The 21,095-nt window shown below is 43.1% G+C and overlaps 1 protein-coding gene across 1 annotated transcript in view; it reads right to left on the bottom strand.

Moving 5' to 3' along the window:
* Positions 1-761: 761 nt before the first annotated feature.
* The window catches only part of DNAH8 (dynein axonemal heavy chain 8), a 294,583-nt gene continuing 274,249 nt past the window's right edge, over positions 762-21,095 (bottom strand). Inside the window, exons 87-91 of the mRNA XM_003789318.3 lie at positions 18,816-18,972; positions 15,307-15,459; positions 15,035-15,224; positions 4,456-4,577; positions 762-1,451 (exon numbers count right to left, since the gene is read on the bottom strand). Of these exons, the coding sequence (XP_003789366.3) occupies positions 1,164-1,451; positions 4,456-4,577; positions 15,035-15,224; positions 15,307-15,459; positions 18,816-18,972 (910 nt within the window). The 3' untranslated portion in view covers positions 762-1,163. The remainder of the gene's footprint in view (positions 1,452-4,455; positions 4,578-15,034; positions 15,225-15,306; positions 15,460-18,815; positions 18,973-21,095) is intronic.

Here is a 21,095-nt window from a genome sequence, read left to right as displayed (position 1 = left end):
TTTTCTCCTGCTTGAAAGTATACCAGACTGGCAGAATCTCCTCTGGGGCTTTCCCTGGACACCTTGCTTGGCCTATTGCATGGCCACCTTGTTTTGTTTATCATCAGCATCTCTGATCAGGGCACAGAAGGAGGAGAGAGAAACGAAGCAGCCTGAAACAAGCCCTCCTTCAGAATAGACAGAGGAATGAAGTTTGTGCATTTAGCTGGGGGTAGTAGGCAAAAGGGTTCTAGATGAGAAGATGGGTAGCAAAATTTCTTCACTATCCTGAAGCCACACGAGCATTCAATGTAGAACCCCATCTGTTTTGTTAAATTGACAATTTCCTTCAGCAGGAAATAAAGGCTCAAACTGAGTTTTAGACTAGCTACAGAGTGAGAAATAGCTTCACTTTTTAAAGACTTTGCTTTTTAAGACATTCAGCATGTAACCTAATTTCATTTGATGGAGTTTGTTTTTTTCTTCTCCATTTGCTGCCTAGAAATGTGTTTCATTATCTCCTGCAGAACTGGGCTTGGGAGGGAGCTAGAGAGCTCGAGTTCCCTGGGCCTCAAGAGCACTAAAAAATAAAATAAAACAGTATTAAATAAAATTAAAATATATTACAGGATCAGCCATGGCAGTAGATTGTCTCAAATACTTTATGCTACACAGCTGTGTTAAGTGAGGGGCGCTGACTGGACCCCTTCAATTTCCATTGCAGAGGCCTAGAGAGCAGATCAAACTCCGAAGAGCAGATGATAACACAGTAGCACAAACCGAGACATGGGCAGATTTTATCTGAGGGAAAGTAGTTTTTATTAGAGGGAAATTTATTTTATCTGCTAGAGTTTCTTTTAGGATACAAACATGCCACTATGTTGTTACAGATTTTTAAAATTCAAACCTTCCAAAGTGTTATAACGTCAAGGTTGGACTTTATCAAGTAATTAGAATGGAATATGATTTTCTGGATTAAAAAGCACCAATTTAGAAACAACTTTTTGAATATTGATATGAGAAGAAAATACACACACAGGCAATTTTAGAGCATCAGCTTTTTAATTTAGAAAGAGTAAGCAAGCTGTAATCAGGGAGAAAAGACACACACCCCCATCATAGAGTCTCTCAACAGCATGAGCGGTCAATGTGGCTCCTGGTGCCCCCAGCAGATGGAAATGAACCTATTTGATATCACACAAAAGGGCCACTCCTCTCAGGATCCAGTGATCTGGGGACAGCACTGTTCGCAAATACACCACAGTGATGAAAGTCAAGTCAGTGCGCCTGGGTTTCTTATAAATAGGACACACATACAGCTTGGGGTCCTTGGGCGCCGTGGAGTTGATGGCAAAGATGTGCAGCACAGGCAGCTGCGTGAAGAGCACCTTGGGGGTGGATTCTGTGAGCTTCCCATTCCGTCTGTCCCAGGCCGCTCCGTCCATGTACAGCCCATAGATGTACACACCTTCCTGGGAGAGCCAAGCAGAAGGTAAAAGGACTTTTTAAAAAATGAAGTGCTGCAAGATGGACCTCCATTAATGTGATAAAGATGGTCAGTTTGCAATGAAAACGTACACCAATTTTAAAATGCTAACAGATAAAGAAAACATCACTGGGTGCGGTGCATTAGTGAGACACTGAGCCCAGCCTCCAGAACCCATCCTGTTATTGGTTATTTGAGTGTGTAGGGGTGGCCTGCCTGGGCAACAGACTCAACTGGCAGCACCCAATCACCTCTGCAGGGAGCTAAAAGTCTCTGAGGGGTCTGGTTTTGAGTTGGTGTAAGGTGGGAATGTGAAAAAGGATTTGGAGCTGGTCAAACATGGGATCTCAGCCTGCCCTGGTCAAGCCAACCTAGTAGGCTCAATTTCCTTTCAGTCGGTGAAGTGAGATTTGCCACAGCCAACCCTGGCCAGCAGGGAGTCAGAGCACCCCCTGAGGACAGGTTGAAGTAGAGCTAGGGTGCGCACAGAGGCGGTGGGGTGCAGAATTGTTCAGCGGCGTCTGAACGCCCTCCCCACCGTCTCTCATACTGTAAGACTTGCCTTTGAGGACCTCACCATTTAATTGTGGATACAGGACACACACTGACACAGGACAATTTTTAAAAAGACAGGAATTGAACAGCAGCACCCACTTGTTTCGGGGGCTGCCTGGAGAGCAGCACTGAGGGTGTGGGCAGTGACTCCTGGGGTGAAACATCCCTGTGGGCTTGGGGTCCTTAGTGGAGGGCTAGTCTGGAAGGGTGGGCTGTGCTCAGGAAGACAGAGGAAAGGAGGCAGGCGCCCCATGCAATAATACAAAGGGGGCAGGGTGAGTGGAAAAGGCCGAGCATTTTATTTAGCAGATGGTTTAGTAGTTGTAAAAAAAATTGGGGTTTGACTATGGGAGAATCTGGATGCCAAGCTGAAGGGTTTGAACTTTACCTTGTAGGCGGTAGGAAGCCGCAGAACATTTATTTATTTAAAAAATGGAATCCTGGGAGGAAGCTCAGGGGAAGCCCCAATAACCCTGCAAGCTCATAAAATATGTTCATGTACAAGATGGCGGCCATTTCTCCATTTCAAGTGAGGGTCAGGTAAGGGAAGGAAATGTAGGTTATCATAAAAGATAGTAATATTACTGTGCCCTCTAGTATAAAGATCATGGGGGTTTTCTAGAGACAGTGTCTCAGTTGGTCACCTAGGCTGGAATGCAGTGGCAGAATCACAGCTCACTGCAGCCTCAAACTCCAGGCCTCAAGTAAACCTTCCACCTCAGCCTCCCAAGTAGCTACCACTATAGGCATAAGCCACAGGTCAGGCTAATTTTTAAATTTTTTTGTAGAGATAAGTTCTTGCTATGTTGCCCAGGCTGGTCTTAAACTCCTGGCCTCAAGGGATCCTACCACTTTGGCCTCTCAAAGTGCTGGGATTATAGGCATGAGCCATCACATCAGGTCAAGAACTGTATTTTTTGAACCAAAAACTAAGGCACATGGTTTGACGATAAAACCATGGGCAGTCTCAGGGCATTCAGTTACCACCATTAACTCAGTGGGTGACAATAAACTGCATGAATAATGTGACCACTCAAAAGCCATCAGATAGTAAACTGTTATACCTCTCTTGGGTACTTTCAGTATCAGAACTTTAAAAAGTCATGGAAGGTGTGATAAATAGAATAGTGTCACCCAAAAATTCATGTCCACCCTAAACCTCAGAATGTGACTGTTTGGAAATAGGGACTCCACAGATGTGATCAGGTTAGATAAGTACACACTGAATCAAAGTAGGCCCTAAATACAACGTGACTGGTAGTTACATAAGAAGCAGAACAGACACACAAAGACAGGGAAGAATGTGTGGATGGAGGTAGAAATTAGAAGGACACGGCTAGAAGCCAGAAAGTGCCAGTAGTTGTCAGCAACCTCCAGAAGCTGGGAGAGAGGCAAGAAACAAGATTCTCCCTCAAATCTCTAGAAGAAACTGACTCTACTGCGACTGGGACATCTGGTCCCCTAAACAGTGAGAAGATGAATTCCTGTTGCCTTTAGTCACTCAGTTTATGCCTTAGGAAATGACTACAGATTTTGATACTAGGATGTAGGATGCTATTATAGCAAATACCTAAAAGACTGGAAGTGATTTTGGAATTGCATAATAGGTAGAGGCTGGAAGGATTTTGAAATCGCTTTGCAGTGATTATTGGTGGAAATAAGGAAGTTAAGGTGCTTCTGGTGAGGTCTCAGGCAGAAATGAAGGACGTGTTCCTAAAGCCTGGAGGAAAGGCAACCCATGTTACAAACGGTTGGAAAGCTTGGCAGGAACTTGGAAGTCATCTGGTCCAGCCCCTTTATTTGACAAATGAGGGAGAGAAAATCAGAAAAGGGGAAAATGGGACCAAGACTTATTGGGAGTCTACACGGGGTCCTGCACAAAGCCTAAGCAATCACGTTTACATTCTCACGACTCCTTGGATAAGGCTGAACGATCTTGCTCACTTTAAAGATAAAGAACTGGCCCGAGTTCATTGGGTAGAACAGTGTCAGGCAGGGGCTCTTCCTGCAGCCAGGCACCTTTCCACCCAGGGTCTAAAGCTAGTGAGGACACCACGGGAACCAGCCTCAGAGCCCCAGCCTGCTGGCCCTCTTAGTCTCTGCTGCCCTCGGAGCTGCTCTGCTGCCCACAGCTGATTCTGTGAGAGGCCACAACAGTAGCCAAGGATGTGTCAAAGATGCTTTTTAGCAAAGACAAGCATAACTTGTACTTTATAAAGAAATGCAATCTGGGGAGTCCCCAAAACTCGCTGGACCTTGCCATTAATCTACTCCTACAGATGAAGAGGGCTTTGGCTTTGTGATCTTCTGGTCATGACAATGGGAACTCTCACTGCAAAGCCAATGGATTTAACTAAGGCACAATAACTCAGTTGTAAGCAGAACTTGAACTTTCAGCTCCAGAACAGTCCTTGCTGGTGCCCAACAGTGCCTACCGCAGGGGGTGTGGTGATCTCTTCCTTGGTCTGTCGCAGAACTTCGTTGTGGATGGTCACAGTGTCCAGTGCCCAGCCTTTGTGGGCACGAGTCACTTCTTGCCTCATTGCTGTGAGGAAGCCTTAAAAAAAAAAAAAATGGAAAGAAAAGATTTAGATGCCTTGGTGCAGTCCACCTTAGAAACGAGGGAGAAGGCAACAGTATTAAGTGTTACTTGCTTATCAATCTCCAAACATCGTGTCCATCCCAAGAGGAGCTGAGACCATCCCCAAAGGGACATGTCCCTCTGTGCTTTGTTTCTAGGGGGACCTGCAATGAGCTAAATCTTTCTTACCAGCTGACAGCAAGAAAGCAGCACTTTTTCTGTGTCAGACTGGGCTTTGCCTTGAAATGCTCCCAGGATTTCAACTGCTCAAATCCTAAAGGACTGTAACCCAGTCTCAGCTCATAATCTCTATGTGAAAACACAACATCGAGGAATGAGACCGGAATGGTGAACTATTCTGAGAACAGCATTCCAATTAAACTTGAATCAAACCATTATCAAGCTTCTATTTGCTATAATGGAACAATTTCATTTAGTCCAAGGAAATAAGGCATAATGCCAAAATAGAAAACCTGACTTTCAATTTGATCAAGGCAATCACACTGGGGAGGAAAGTTACATGTGTTAATGTACACAATGCAGTCATTTAAGACAATACGTTCCATGCGCTGTGCCCTTTCTTTAAACTTCTTTAAACTTAATATTTGCAAACCATGCTGTTCATTCCATTCAACAAGAGAAGCCTTTTTTGGAGAGTTGCATTTGATGTTAGAAAAAAATACCCTAGACTTCAAAAGCTTAAGAAAACTTATCTGTGACCTATATGTTATATTTTGGCCTCCATGTCAATATTGAAAATCATGAATCTCTCTAGTGAGTAAAACTGTGGAATGTTCATCCTTGGCACTCCTAGATTACTGAGTTCTGAAAGCCAAGCCGACACACAAGTGATAACATTTTATTAGGTCTAAATGGGAGTGGGATAAGGGGGGAGTTGAAAAGCATAATTACAAACACTGAGTTAAGATCCCTTGGAGTTGGCTCAGTGCCTATAGCTCAATGGTTAGGGTGCCAGCCATGTACACCAGGGCTGGCAGGTTCAAACCTGGCCTGGGCCTGCTAAATGACAATGACAACTATAACAAAAAAATAGCTGGGCATAACAAAAAAATAGCCAGGCGTTGTGGTGGGTGCCTGTAGTCCCAGCTACTCGGAAAGCTGAGGCAAGAGAATCGCTTAAGCCCAAGAGTTTAAGGTTGCTGTGAGCTATGACACTACAGCACTCTACTGAGGATGGCAGAGTGAGACTCTGTCTCAAAAAAAAAAAAATCCCTTTAAGTTGGAAATAAGGAATAAGGCCCTAGTCTGGCTTTGCTGAGGAAGTCAAGTTCTGCCCATTATTAAATTAGACACTTGGAGAGGCACTCATTCGTTCATTCATTTGTCCAATCTATCTGAAGTGGCCACCATGTACCAGGTACTGCTCTGGGTGGGATGGCCGCAAAGATGAAGAGGCCATTCATGGACCGTACATTCTAGAGGGCATGTGGAGGGAGGCAAGACACTGACACGGTGTCCTTATGAACAAAGCTAACCACTTGGGAGGACAGCTTAGGGAATGGTGTAACTCCGCAGGTGTAATGGAGACAATGGAGTTGAAGGTGACTTGAAGGACATGTAGGCGTTTGCTGGATGGGACAGTTCCAGTTAGAAGAACAGCACGTGCAAAGGCGTGGGGGCCTGGGAGGGCAGGTAAGGTGCTGGTATGACGTTTTCCAGAGTCAGAGTTTGGATTTGATTCTGTGGATGGTGAAAGGCACTGAATATTTGAAGTAAGCAAATGATTTGGTTGTCCCTCATCTCAGAAAGCTTACTCAGAGTGCTCTCTCAAACAGGATCTGGGGTGCTAAAGAAAGGCCCTTACATTAATCCAAAAGAAAAGTTGATCAATTAACTAGAGGAGCTGAGGAAAGCACTTTTATAGGAGATTCTTATAAAGCCGTAGTTCTGAGACACCAGGAGTGCCTAATAGGAAAGGATCCTTTCATGACACCAAATGGTGACTACAGAGGGCAGAAAACACAGTGGAAGTTTGCCTGGCAGCAACTGCCGGTCAGTGCCTGTCCTGTACTCTGCGTGGAGTCGTCTGAGTGATTTGATCAGCATGAGATTACACTAACTTCCATGATAAGCACAGGGGATCCCCTGCTTTGGTAATGAGACTTTTACGTATTTGCCCGGCATTGACAGATATGACTACAAGAACAAATCCCAACTCTCCCTTCTGAGTCATTCCATGGAAATATCATTTTCACTATTGAACCTGAAGTGTGCATCCATGAGGTGAATTAGACATGGCATATCCAAATAGAGTATTTGGAATTGACCCCATTCTATGGTATTTTAAAATTCATCACTGATATATAAATCTACAAGGTCATAATGTATAAGCATGAATCCTAGTCTTAACCATCCATCTGCACAAATTGAATAATTGAGTCTATAACATTTTAAGTTCCAACTAATTGCGAATTTGACCCCACTCCACGTGGGACTCAGGATGATACCACAGGAGCTGTACTCCCTCGTGAGTAGCACACTTGCTTCAAAGACTTTGGTCATTGCCAGCTTTGAAAAACTGTAAGGAGAGACTATTTCCTTTCTTCTCCCTACTAGCAAGTATGCATACATGATGTTATCCAGCCGACTTCAGCAATAAGCCTTCTAATGCTTCGCAAGCCCTCTTAGTATGCCAATAGCAGGAATCTAGGACACACTATGACACCTTCCCCGATTAGGAAGGGAACTGCTCCATGGGCCATTCCTACATTCACAAACACACACAAGATATATATTTTTTCAATTCTTGACGGTTTTGTGTTGGAGGGTAGTGAATACAGTGGACTGTTCATTATTGAGTTTAAAATGAATGACCTCCTTTCTTCTGTGAGTAGACTAATATCAAGTCTAATGGAATCAAAATCTGTTTCTTTCTGAAGCCTGCATAAAAGGGTATTGATACATTTTTCTTTAAAAGAGCTGTGTTAATTCCTATACTAGTAGTAATCCAACATTTTAGCATACTAATTACTGTTGTTTAACTTGCACAATCAGTTGCTTAAGAAACCTGTACAGTGTTTTTAAGTATCATTTCACACAAAGTCTTAAAAAGATGAAAGAAATAACTAATCAGGAAATATGCTATTCTCAAGTGTATAAGGAGTTGGTTAGTATTCTGTAATGATGGTCCTATGCCCAAAACAGGCAACTTTTATTTTCTTTAATAAATGAACTGGTTTTTATGTTGTGGGCCTTAGGTTGTGTAATATTTCCTGTCTAATCAGTTTCAAAGCCTCTCCGTAGCATCTTTGAAGATGAGGAGAAATGATGTTCCTGCCACAAGTTCATGACAGGCAGTTTTTTCCCCAAATGAGAAGCAAATTCAGTTCATTGGTAAGTTAAATAAAAGGTCAGATATCATTAAACAAAGATGGGGTTGATCAACCCAGTCGAATAAAAATGCCCCAAGCACCTCTCCTGACTCTTTGCTAGATGCTGTGAGGCAGGGACCTCAAACTGCTGAAAATTACAAAGACCCAGGAAGCTCCTAAAACTCCCCATTCCCAAGTCACAGCCGAAATCAATGAAATCAGGATCTCTGGAGGCGGGAGCCAAGCATCAGTGTTGTTTTCAGGCAGGCATGGCTTCTCCAACATCAGGGTTCATAGGAATCACCTGGGGAAGGGGATGTAACGAAAATGCAAGTTCTGAGTCTGTGGGTAGATCAAGAGTTCTGAGATCTGAAGTTGTATCCAGTTCCCAGGAGATGTTGATGCTGCTGCCGGGCGGACCAGATACTGAGAAGCAGAAGTCTATGGTCAAGATTCTTCACACATTAGAATGCCTAAGAGAGCTTTTAAGAAAATTGATTGTATGGACCCTCAAGGACCCATTCCCAGAGATGCTGGTGTAACTGTTCTGGGCCCCCAGGCCTTGGTACGTATTAAAAGTTCCCCAGGTAATTTTACTTTGGACAAACTTCTGAGAATCACCTCTCTGTAAAAAGCTATGCAAGACAGGTCATAGAAAGCCACTGACTCATATTTGTTTTAAGAACTAATTTTTAAATGAGAAGAGAAAGGCTCATAGTAGGAGTATGATACTAGGAAAGCTGAAGGTAGGATGAGCTGGCTCCTTGCAGAGGTATCCTGTGGCCATGGGCTGTCTGCAGATTATTTGAGGACTTTTTTGCCTATCTGTGGTGTCAGATACTGCAAAGATTATGCAAAAACTGGGGTTTTTTTGTTTGTTTGTTTTTTGTTTTGCTTCTCAGCTTTCTTAGTGTTTGGGTATTTAATGTGTAGCCCAAGACGACTCTTCTTTGTCCAATATGCAGCAGAAAAGAAAAAAGATTGGGCGCCCCTATAGGGCCTCCTGAGATTCATGCAGTCTCTGAAATGTTGATTCCAGCACAACTTGAATAAAAATAGGAAACCACTATAATTCCCCTGTCAACGTTGAGACACCCACACATCCCACATTACAGAATGAAATTCCCTGCACTGGTCTGTCTTCCTTGTGCTGGTTTATGCTTCCTTTCCCTTAACCAACCTCCCACTTCTTCCCCGTCTCCCAGACCTTTCCGCTGCTCCCTCTGGCAGAGTTCATTGACAAACTCCCCCAGTTTCCACCTCTTCACAGAGCACTCTCTCCACCTTCTCGCCCATACTGGAACCTGGATCAGCCCTAAAGACCTGGCCCTTTTCAGTTCCTCCACCCTCTGTGAGAATCTCTGCCATGCTGACGACCACAGCCTCCGGCCATGTGACCCTCCATCATTGTCCTTGCCATCTGCCCATCTGCCCACCTTTACTAAGCACCCTGGCAACAAGGAAATGGAGAGACAGAGAATGAGGAAGAACAACATGAATAATTCTCTCCAGACATTAGGCTTTGAAGAGGAGAAGAGCAAGTTGAAGGAGTAGGTCTAAGAAGACAGGGTTTTCTATCTTTCTCTTCTAAAGACAAAATAGGCTTGAGCATTGAACATTGGTGGGAAGGCGCAGGAGAGAGAGAGAGCCGGTGATGCCGGCAGACAGGGAGGAAGAGTGGACACAGCACTCACAAGTGGAGAATGTGCTCCAGGCATGTGGAGGGACACGGCACCCACTGTAACAAGGGTAATTAGGAAGGCATGAGATAGAGGCTCATAGTGAATGAGCATAGTGTAGGCTTGGTGGCAAGAAGTTAAGAGAATTCCCACCTAATGCTTTCTACATTCTGACTAAAGAAGGAGATGACATCATCTTGAAAGCAAAAAGATATTGGAGGAGAGATTTAAGGAGAGTGGGAGAAGTTCAAGACAGACAGATAGGGGGACAAGGAAGGGCTGGTAAGTGCATCAAGGATCCTGCTGAGGCTCTGATGACAGTATGGTGGCAGCAGCTGTGCAACGACCACTCAGCAGCCTGGTATAGGAGAGAGAAGGGGACCTCTGGATGCCTCCATGATTGGGGTCTTGCCAGCCAAGTAATGAAAAGGATGGATTTACACTAAATGGGGAAGAAAGTGAAGACAGGGGGTGGAGGTGAGGAGAAGTCATACAAAGTGATGAGGCCAAGGAACTGGGAGTTTGGGACGCTGCAAGGGGCACAAGAGGAGCATGGAGAGTGGGCTCAGAACAGCCCTCTAAAAGGCAGGGAGAGCCAAGGAAGGGTGGGTGCCAAGGAACAAGTGAGTTTCCAGAGTCAGCATCCTGGATACAGCCAGGGGAATGACGTTGACAGGGAGGTCATTAGATGTGGTGGCCCTGCAGGGAGCAGTTTCAGCATAGTGAGGAGGCTGGCCATTACAAGAGACAGGGTGATTGATTAGGGAGGTCTACGAGTGCAGAGACAAGAATTGCAAGAGGATGTGGTTATGTCTAAGGCCAGAACAGAAAAGCCCCCACACACAAAGGGCACGCAGGATGGGCTGTTGCTCACTCCGAAGCATTTCTGAAGTCCTGAGATCTGGGGACAGGGCAGATTAGTGCTATTGCTCAAACTGTGCTTTAGAACCTCGAAGTTCATTCATTCCACTCCTGCAGACACTAAGGGCAGCTCTCGTTCATCAAACAGCAGCACTGGGGCATGCTTAGAATTGCTACTCGATTAGAAGATATCCCCCAGTCCCTTCCAATCCCCAAATTCTATTAACCCTGGGTACACTTTCCCACCTCAATGAATTTTACAACTATGATCAAGGAAAGCTGTGATGAAATGGCCAAGTAATGAAAAGGATGGATTTACACTAAATGGGGAAGAAAGTGAAGACGGGGGTGGAGGTGAGGAGAAGGCCATGAATTTTACAACTATGATCAAGGAGAGCTTGAGAAACTGGCTAGCTGAGGACGCTTTCCTAACAAACACACAGGGAAGAGGTTGGAGATTATTATTCCAGAAACACAAGATAACAGGACAAAAATTATCTGTCTTCTTGCTTCAGCACAATCCTTTCTAGCCAAAAAAAAAAACTCTAGATTTGTGTTGGGGAGCAGTAAGTTGTCACTGATATCTGCTATAACAGAATGGCATGGCTTGTCAAGATATCGAGGAAAAAATAACAAAAAACTAGCACAATTTGGCATCTAAATGGCATCAAGCTCCAGACTGAGTTAAACATTTGGAAAATAATGACACTGCATGATTCGATTTGATACAGAGGCGTGAGACCCAGGGAGCATGCTCAGCCCCCACCCCCACGTCACTGGCAGCACCTGTGAGTCATACCACACATCAGATGGCAAAGTGTGACAATCAGTTAAGTTCTGAAAGGCAATCAACACCCTGGCTGGAAGGCGGGCTCATGACAACTCAAGTTCTTTGGGTTTAGACACATCCTCATATACAGCACACACACACCCCAACCACACACCAAAATCTCAATCACGTGTGTGTGAGCCACCGCAAAGCGATGCCTGTGGGAAAAGGAGAACAAAGCGGCCTGGGAGAACTCTAAACACACCGCCTTCAACACCACGTGAATGTGGGCACCAGTAAGTGCCGGCAAAGCCAGGGGTGCACAAAGGTTCTTCTGACATGAATAACCTCCTGGGAGGCGCATCCACACACTGACAAAAGCTGCACGCTGAATCAATATTTCACAGAGTCACGGATACAGACAGCTTGACTATTTGAATAATCAAGCCAAACTGCCACACCATTGAACTTGCCAATTGCTACAGAGGCGGTTGTGAAGGGGGCTGAAAAGGCCACGTGAGCTCCACGGTGGCTGACTCAGCCTCTTCAGATATGACAGGCGAGACAGCAGGCTGCCCACAGGGCGAACAGCTGCGCTTCACACAGCAGGAGCTGGGAGTAACTGGGGGCAAATGAAGCGTGTCATGGGTCCTTCTCAGTCACCTAGGCCTGAGGGGCAGTCACCAGAGGCGCAATGGGAAACACACTTCACAGCGTCAGATGCCACCTTACAAGGTGATAAAAATTAATAGCCATGTTCAAGTGCTTTATATCCCCTTTCTGGGCTAGGTGATTCTGACCACAGTCTATATACGTGTCACAACCTCTTTGTAAACTACATTGTGTTTTTACTTAAATGTGTGGGTTTTTTTGTTTTGTTTTGTTTTGTTTGTAAAGCCATCGCTACTTAAATATTTTGAACCAAAGAAAGAAGTTATTTTGTGGGAGGAGTCTGAGTTAGAAGATATAAAACTCAGGAAATATATCCCCGCTGAGGAATCCATTGTTGGTGTCAAACGGTAGGCAGACGGGCTTCCAGTTGGAAAGGACTCTATCTCCCCACCGCCTGTGAACATGCATGGAGCTGCTGTCATCTTTGGGTTTTTCAGATTTGGCCAGGTGATGTGGAACAGAAAGTAATTTGTCCCTCATGTCATGACAAGGAAAAGAAAGCAGAGAAGTGATCAGTGTCCAGGAAGAGCTGACTTCCAGTCTTCTGAGCAACTAATAGAAAGCAAAGCAATCACAGATAAGGGCGTGCGCGCTGGGGTGTGACGGGACGGTGCTTGAATATGTGCAGGCTTTGCAAGCTGCAGAGAGCAGGAGAGAAGGAATCCAAGTCTAACTTGGAAACAGAAGTGTAAGAAAAGACAAGGGATTAATATTGTTAACAATGAAGGTAAGTAAAACCTCCACTGAAATGCGTACCTACATTTGTATTTCCCGAAATAGCGTTCAGTTTGTAAAATTTCTTAACAAATATTAGCAGGCAGAGATCATGTCACATTAATACTCGGCTCTTTTAAGTTACATTTTTGATGAAAAAGGAAACAAAAACAACCACTGAAAGAACTGGTGTTCTGTGATGAATGATGTGACCTAGACATCGAGGTCCATGGAAAACCGGGATGAACCGACCCCACCCCCTCGGTTTCTCAATATCAAAATTATACTTGATGACATTGCAGTTCTTAAAATCCTTGGTCCTTACACCTTCCCTGAACTCCGAGTCAGCCACCAGCCCTCTCCACCTGGATGCCCTACCTGCACTGTCTGACAGATCCCGTGCTCCTGCCTTTCTGTCTGTCCTGGACCTTGCCTTCAGCCTCAGCCCACTCTCCCTGCCCTCTCAGAGATCCCCAATAAATCACTCCATCAAATCTGTCTTCTGCTGTGCACCTGGCCAAGGTCCCAGGCTCTCTTCCTTGGATTCTGTAAGAGTCTCACTGCACTGGGCCCCTATATTCTGATCTACCCTTTGCCTCTCTGGGGATTATCTTCTGATAAAGAGCCCAGGCTTCATACTCCAGCCTCATTCCCCGCCACTCCCAGCCCTGCTTCCTGAGCCTGAGCCACAGAGTATCCTTGTTCCTGGGACATGTCTTCTCTTGGCTCAGGTCTCTACCTGACTGCTATCCCCGTTTTCTGCATCCTCACCTTTGCTGCTTCCCGTATGAGGCTCTTTGCAGAGCTACCCTCTCTGTCTTCTGTGCTACAGAGGTACTTAGTCCTCACACCGTGGGACACTTGCCACATTATGTTAAGGTTGCTGATGTTTCTGTCTTACCAACCAGATTACTAGCTCCTTTAGGGCAGGAGCCAGATCTCAAATGTTTCTCTACTGAAAGCACCTCACAGAGGGGCTGGCCAATGCAGGGGGGCCAAATGACTCTTATTAAGTTAAATGCTATTTCTTCAGGCTCCCCAGCCAGGAATTACCTGGTGACTGCCTACTCAAATTGAAGGATTTTAGGGAAGAAAAGGACTCCTAAGGAGAAACATGAAATCTGAGAATAATAAAAATTTTCCTTCCCAATTTCAATGAAAATTCTGTGAGCAAAACAGATTAAGTGATTCAAAAGAGATTTGAATCTCTTCACAAATCTAAATGGTATTGACATCATAATGTCCTAGGTATCATTTAGTATGTTCATAGAAATCAACACGGGTGTTTCGATTTTAGAAAATTTTAAGGCATTTGAAAATGCACAAAGTGAATGAACGTATGTGTATAGGACCATTAAGTATATACTTTTCGAGTATAGTATTTATTAAAGTATTATTATACAAAGAAAGCCACACAAATCATAAGTGTACAGCCCAAGGAATTTTCCCTAGTGGGATCTAGCCTTGTAACCAGTATCCAGATCAAGATACTAAACATTCCCAGACTGCAGAAGGCCCTTTGTGCCTTTTTCTAATCACTGCCCTCCCGGACTGTTAATACCATAGGTCCATTGTGCCTGTTCTTATTCTTTGTTTAATTGGAATCCTGATACATAATGTTTTCTGTTTGACTTTCTTTTTTCAACATTACTTTATGAGACTGGACCATATCATTGGAAGTAGCAATAATTCATCCTAAATCTGTAAGTGTAAATGTTTCTTAAATTGTATTTCCAAGGGAGCTATAAGACGCTAAGCCAGAAGGAATTTAACATTTCTTCCTTTTAGCCAAGAATTACTCGTTACTTGAAGTTAAACTATCCACCCTGTGGAAAGTCAAAAAGTTGTCTTGTTTCTGAACCTTATACACTCTGTGCCATCAAGCCTGTAACTTGCAGTCGACGTTTCCAGAATGAAGGAATAAACGAAGCAGAATGGTAAAGCGGTCTTGCAGGGAAAAAGCGACAGTAACAGCCAGGAGGGAAGAAAGACCCATGAAGCTCACTGCATCCTTTTGCCAAATGATTATTTTTTAAAGCAAATTGTCTGAATTCCAGAATCTTCTGGATCTTTTATAGCTTTGTTTTTGACATTTACAACACTATTTAAAAACTAACTTTTGAGAGAAACTTTTTTTTTTACTCTTTCTTGGGTTCTAACTACAGATTAATGGTTTGCTAGAGATGATGAAAAGAAAAAGGGCAGCATATTGTAGAAGAACTATGACAGAAAGAATTTCAGATTGAGTTGGCTAAAATAAAACAGAAGGATTATCTGTGGCCTCCAACCTTTGAAAGGAGAAGTCCAGCACCTCCATATTGTTTTATGTAGTATACATTTAACACGCGATGCTACTACCCAGTACACACGAGTTCCAAGTTTGCCCACTTGCCTATGAGCACATACCTTGGGGATTAAAGAAACCAGTCATCCAAAACACATTAGGCCTTCCTTCAAATATCCAAACAGCAAACTGAGCATTTCTTTCCAACAGTTCAGTAAACCAGAAGCCCAGTGTGGACGAATCCCAGGACACTCTCTTCCACATCTGAGGTATGCGAGCATCATACATGTTGTCCAGGGCGTCTCTCAAGTTCTAGAGAAGATAAAGTTAAAAATGCATGAATAAGAAACATTCACTAAAGAGGGAAATGGCTACTGAGATAATAACAGCTCACCTCACTCATAATGATCGTTCCTTCAATGGCCAATTTTAGATCACTCAGGCTACTGCGAAGTATTGAAATGACTTTTTGCATTCTGTCAATTTCTTGTCTAAGAAAGATGTTCATTGAATTAAGATGTCCCATCTTTATCAAACGAGCTTTCACCTAAAACAAAGTATACAATGCAATAAAGCAGCTCTTAACATCTGTTATTTCTCTTCCAATGACCTCTCTTTTCTCAGTTCCTTTTCTTCCTCTGGATGTGTCTCTACCAGCCCAAATGAACTCTAAAATATCTCTTGCAGAACCAAACTTGCCATTAAATTCCCCATTTTCTAGGCTCCAAAAACTACTGTTCAACTAAAATGATTTTTATTTCCTACTGACTGTACTTGGTTGATAATTGAAAATGTATTTTAAAAGGCTAGAATAAAATTGTACCTTTTCCTCTTTCAAATGATTAAGTACTATGTGTCAGTTAAATATTTTTTTGGTAACCTAACCTTCATGAGAGTACAGTGGAATTTTTTTTTCATTATGCTTGCAGAGATGTTATTAGAAATGTTACAGAAAGTTAATACAGCCAAAATCTTTATAGAACAGTTACCAATGAATATGATTGGCTGTATTTTTCCAAAGATCATTGTCTCTTTGGCTATGGTGGCTAAAGAGAACCCTTCCTTATCTAATCAATGACTAGTCAATATCTGACTTCATGGAAGAGCCATCAAGCACCTGTCATTCATTCCTTTTGGTACATCATTTACTGGCCATTTTGAAGAGATCAATACAAAAGTCTCTGGCTGTATAAATAAGATATAACAATTATTGGAAAATAAGCCAATACATATACCCATTTCAATTCAGTGACATATGTCCAGGAAAAGATTGACTACAAATACTGACAAGGACTCATAAAGATTTGAACTTTCTGCTGGCCACGATCAAAGAGATGCCAGAATCTGAGGGACCATGACAGAAGATACCAGGACAGTCCAGACAATCACCAGGAAGCTGATAACCATAGGATTCTCTTCCAGACAGGCCCACTGCCCCGTCCTGAGGTGTGGGATCTTAGAGACAATGGGATTTAAAGCCAGCTGGACCATCCTCCTCATTTTATGGAATAGGTCCCTGACATGACACTGAAGTTTCCCTTTATCAGTGAACACCTCTGTCCTGCTGCAACTGGGTCACTTCTACCAAGCAAGAGATGAAGAGGGGAAGCACGAACTCAGAGGGCAACCGGGATATGAAACTAAACAGCTGAACGTTCTCCTTAGTGAAGTATCACAAGAACCCAATTGATTCAATACTGATATGAAGCCAGTAGACAAACTAATACACACCCACACAAGAGAGAAACTCAATTTAATTGAAGTTGGGGGGAGGGGAGGAGGGAGGAGAAGGTAGGAAGGGAGGGATTGTGTGCTCTCACCTAATGGGCACAATGTAAGGTTACCTGGCACACCTCCTGGGTGAGGGGCACAACTACAACAGGGACCTTGCCTAACAAATACACACATTGTAACCTAATCATTTGTACCCTCATAAATAAATTTGAAAAATTTTTTAAAAATCTGAACAGCTTGAAGGGGGCTACCTTTGTAAGTGAGGTAAATAATATTAAAATCACAGCCAAGCATGCCAGTGGCGGGCCCTGACCCAGTCTGACATTACAGCCTTCAGGTATTTTCCTGAATTCCTGGGTCTGGAACCTCCATTTGGGCCATCTACAGTGACTTGCTCTCATCTCTTCCCAAGGTCTTCAGCTTTCAGGGGCTGAACAGAATATGGCATCTCCTTTACATCATTCCATCCCAAGAGTGGACATTCACTCTTGAAGAAAAGGGAAATTATAGAAATACTTTTTGCCACCCCATGAGTGTAAAACTGAGCTCAGGCATTGACTACAAAGTCCAATCAATAGCTCAGGGATCTTTATGCCCACAGCCCAAACAAATCACCTTGTCCTGCTTGGGGGTTTTAAAAAAGCAACTCTATTTGAGATAGATATGTGCTTAGGAAAAACTTGGACCCTAGAAAATGTAATTTTAGTACTGATTTTAGTTTCAATATGATTATTGCTCCAGCCTAAAATTGTCTTTTGAGTAATAAAATTTAAGATTTGCTATGGTCTGATACAGGATTTTCATTATGTTCCTAGAACTAGGTAGGCTCTTCCACAGTGATGGTATAATTATACTTTGATTTACAAAATTCACTTTACAGCCACATTTTCAAGAACGCATCTCTGTGATTAAATAAAGAACACTAAAAAGAAGCAATTTTGGAATAGGGAGAAGCTTTATATGTTTCTCAGTGCAAACTCTTTCCTATACAGGAATCCATGTAGTGACATCCCTGATGCTCAGTTTCTGCTAGAAAATCGCCAGAACAGAGGTCTTGTTGGTGAAGTGGTCCCTGCCAAGCCCAGACAGCTCAAATTATCACAAGGTCTTGAAAGTTTCCTCTAACGAAACTAACCCTGCAGTCTAGTCATATAGAATAAGCTCTATCTCATTTTCGCAGGCTAGGTTTAAAACCTTTAAAGGCAAATATTCTGCCTTGTCTTTTGAAGGCCACATACAATAAACTACTTACAGTATTTATCCATTTAAAAAATAAGTCCTCTCTTTAACTATTCCCACATAAAGCCACTGATTTCAATATCATTACCAAATGTCTTAGTACCTCTCTACACAATGAAAACAAAAATTGTTTTAAGAGGCAAGAAAATATTTCCATTATGGGGAGCATTCAATGCTTGCTAAAACTGGATGATGGGTAAGATAGTAGGCAGTAGAATCAGATCACTTTGTGTTCAAATTCTTGCTCTACCACTTAGCTTGGTTTCTGCTGATACTGTCCAGAGCACTGGAGGGCATAATGTGTATACAGCACTTAGCCCAGGGCCCTGCTTATAATGAGCATTCAGAAAAACGCCAGCTGCGTTCTGATGACTGGGTAAAGTGTAGTGCTTGGAAAACTTCAGCTTTCTATCTGGGGCTTTTAATAATATCTCTGCTAATTGTTCCACTGTATTCAACCAGTTGCCAAAGCGATTACAAATAGAGTAAACAGGTCATCTATCTACAGCTAAAATATCGTGGAACATCTTAAAGAATACCAAATATCAACACCATTGCTTTCTGGCCTTACTGCTTTTTGAATTGCTGTTTAGCGTAACCTAAGGCACAAGAGAAGTCAGTATGTAAGTGGGTCAGTGTCTAAGCTTGGACTGGGAAGGGACTAACTTGTGGAGGAATGTCTAAAAGACAGCAATGGAAAAAATCATAGAAAAATGATATTTTTTTCTGAGTTTTTGAGTTTTGAGTGATGACAAGGTTACATGAACAACGAGAGACACAGAGTTTAGTAATAAAATCAAACGAAATTTACCACGCAGGCAATCTGCCACACAGTTGGCCACAGGTGAGCTGCTGCTCTCCAGAGTGGTCAGACTTGCTGTTTGAATGTGGGAATGGCCCTGTCCACAGTGGGCACAGAGCACAGCTTACCTCATGAGGGATATAGTCAGGGGGCAGTTTGCTCAGCATATCTTCAGATAATCTGTAAACGATGGCTTCCCGGGTCTCTCCCACACCACCTCCACTCTCTTTGGGTTGAATGTTGGTAATTGTATCAAGAACAGCAGAAGCAGTGTTACTCTGATACCTGATGGAAGAGAGAATCTGTTCAAACTAAAAGGAGCCGATAGGATCACTTAAATCAAAGCCAGCCACAAAAAAGTAAAAACAAAGAAACTACCAATGGTCTACAGGAATGAAAAACCTAGAGATCCATTCTACTGCCTCCTAGTAGGACACCGAGAACAGCACAGAAAGGAGAAGCTCTCTGTCTTCAGAAGAAACCCACAACGTCCTAGCCTGAGTAGTTATCTGTATATTCAGGCGGGGGTTTGTGTGTGCGTGCATGCATCTGTGTGCTGGAGTAAGTTACACTAGAAGATCAGTGAGTCTCTCTTAAAAAGTCACAAGTAAAGTGAGGCCTAATAGAAGAATAAGTCAGCAGAAAGTAGGGTGGATTGGAGATGGGGGGAGGCAAATGGGAGTACAGGTAGGTGTGAAAATCATGTCAGTGCATTTGAGGAACAGAGATAAGGCCAATGTGGCTGGAGCCTGTAAGCTGAGAGGAGAGAAGAGGATGGAGGGAACGTCGGGGCTAGCCATGCAGGGTCACTTGGTCTACTTTAAGGATTCTTCTTTTCTTTTCTTTTTTTTTTGAGACAGAGTCTCACTATGCTGCCCTTGGTAGAGTGCTATTACATCATAGCTCATAGCAACCTCAAACTCTTGGGCTCAAGCGATTCTCTTGCCTCAGCTTCCCAAGTAGATACCCACCGGTCTGTAGTGGGTGGTTATCCCACTGGGTACTTTTTGGTTGTAGTTGTCATTGTTGTTTGGCAGACCCGGGCTGGGCTCGAATCCACCAGCTCTGGTATATGTTGCTGGTGCCCCAGCTGTCTGAGCTACTGGCGTCAGTGGAAACAACTGAAGACTTCCCAAGCCAAGTGTGACAAGATTTAAATTTTATGTCTTTTCTGAACTCCACCCATAAATATCACATAGTTTGATTTTGAGGCATTATTGCTTCATTTGTAAATTTTCTCTCTTGTGCTGGTATCAACCACACTCACCTTTACTTTCACAGGCATTAGAGGCAAACATGAAAGGAATTCAGAAAATGTTTGAGATTTAGTGATTTCTTTTTCTGTTTTATTTTGTTGAACAGTAAACAAGCCTTCATAATATGGCAATACCTATTAATGTTTGGCATTTGCATACTTTTTAATATAGCAATTCTACGTCTAAGAATTCATTCTAAAGGAAGAATCAGACATTACCATTCTGACAGTACTGAAAACAACTAAAAATGCTGGATGAGATGAAAATCATCTTTTTAAAAACATTGCTGCACTGGCAGGACATAGGAACTCCTCAGAGTCAAGCAAAATATAGAGTAAAAGCTGGAATCCAGAGAGATAAACCTGCTTTTACCCTGGGGGCATCAGCTCATGCTGGTATTCTAGAATTTCTGTTTGGAGGATACAATGAAACAAGGGGTGAGCCCTGATATCCAAGGTGGCAAATCCAGTAGGAAATTCCTACTTAAGTCTGAAATGCCATAGGACTTTAGCCAGGAGGGCTGCTAATTAACTTATTCTATGCAGCTCAGCACTTGGTGGGGGAAAAAATCTTTCCTGGAAATTCTTAATCCATAAGGTTTGTGACATTAACATTCATTCACATTATCTATGCAATTAAAAAGAAAAACTCGAGGCAAGAACTTATTGTAAGGTGGTCCCTGGAAGTCCTGGGTGACACCTAATGGAAACAAACACACATCCTCCCAGAACCATATAATTTCAACTCCAGTCTCAAAGATCAATAGTTAATTTCTAATAGACATGAGCTCACACTCAAAAGTTAAAGAATTGTGAAATCGCAACGGCCGCCTCCGCGCGCGGACGCCGGGGCAGCTGCGGGGTCCTCCTGGGGGCCGCCGGGGACCGCGTATCAAGAGGCCTCGTTCTTTTCCCAACCCGTGCGACTCTGGACCTAGAGTGGTTACTATAATGGAAGGAATCAGTAATTTCAAGACACCAAGTAAATTATCTGAAAAAAATAAATCTGATCTCCAAAGGGTTTGTCTCATTCTCCTTGGGCAGTGAAAAAGATTAATCCTGTATGTAATGATCATTATCGAAGTGTGTACCAAAAGAGATTAATCGATGAAGCTAAGATTTTGAAAAGCCTTCACCATCCAAACATTATAGG

This window comes from Otolemur garnettii, unplaced genomic scaffold, assembly GCF_000181295.1.
Source record: "Otolemur garnettii isolate 467f Iridium unplaced genomic scaffold, OtoGar3 scaffold00031, whole genome shotgun sequence".
NCBI lineage: Eukaryota > Metazoa > Chordata > Mammalia > Primates > Galagidae > Otolemur > Otolemur garnettii.
Note: the sequence above shows the minus strand (reverse complement) of the source record. Positions and strands in the feature narration are given on the sequence as shown.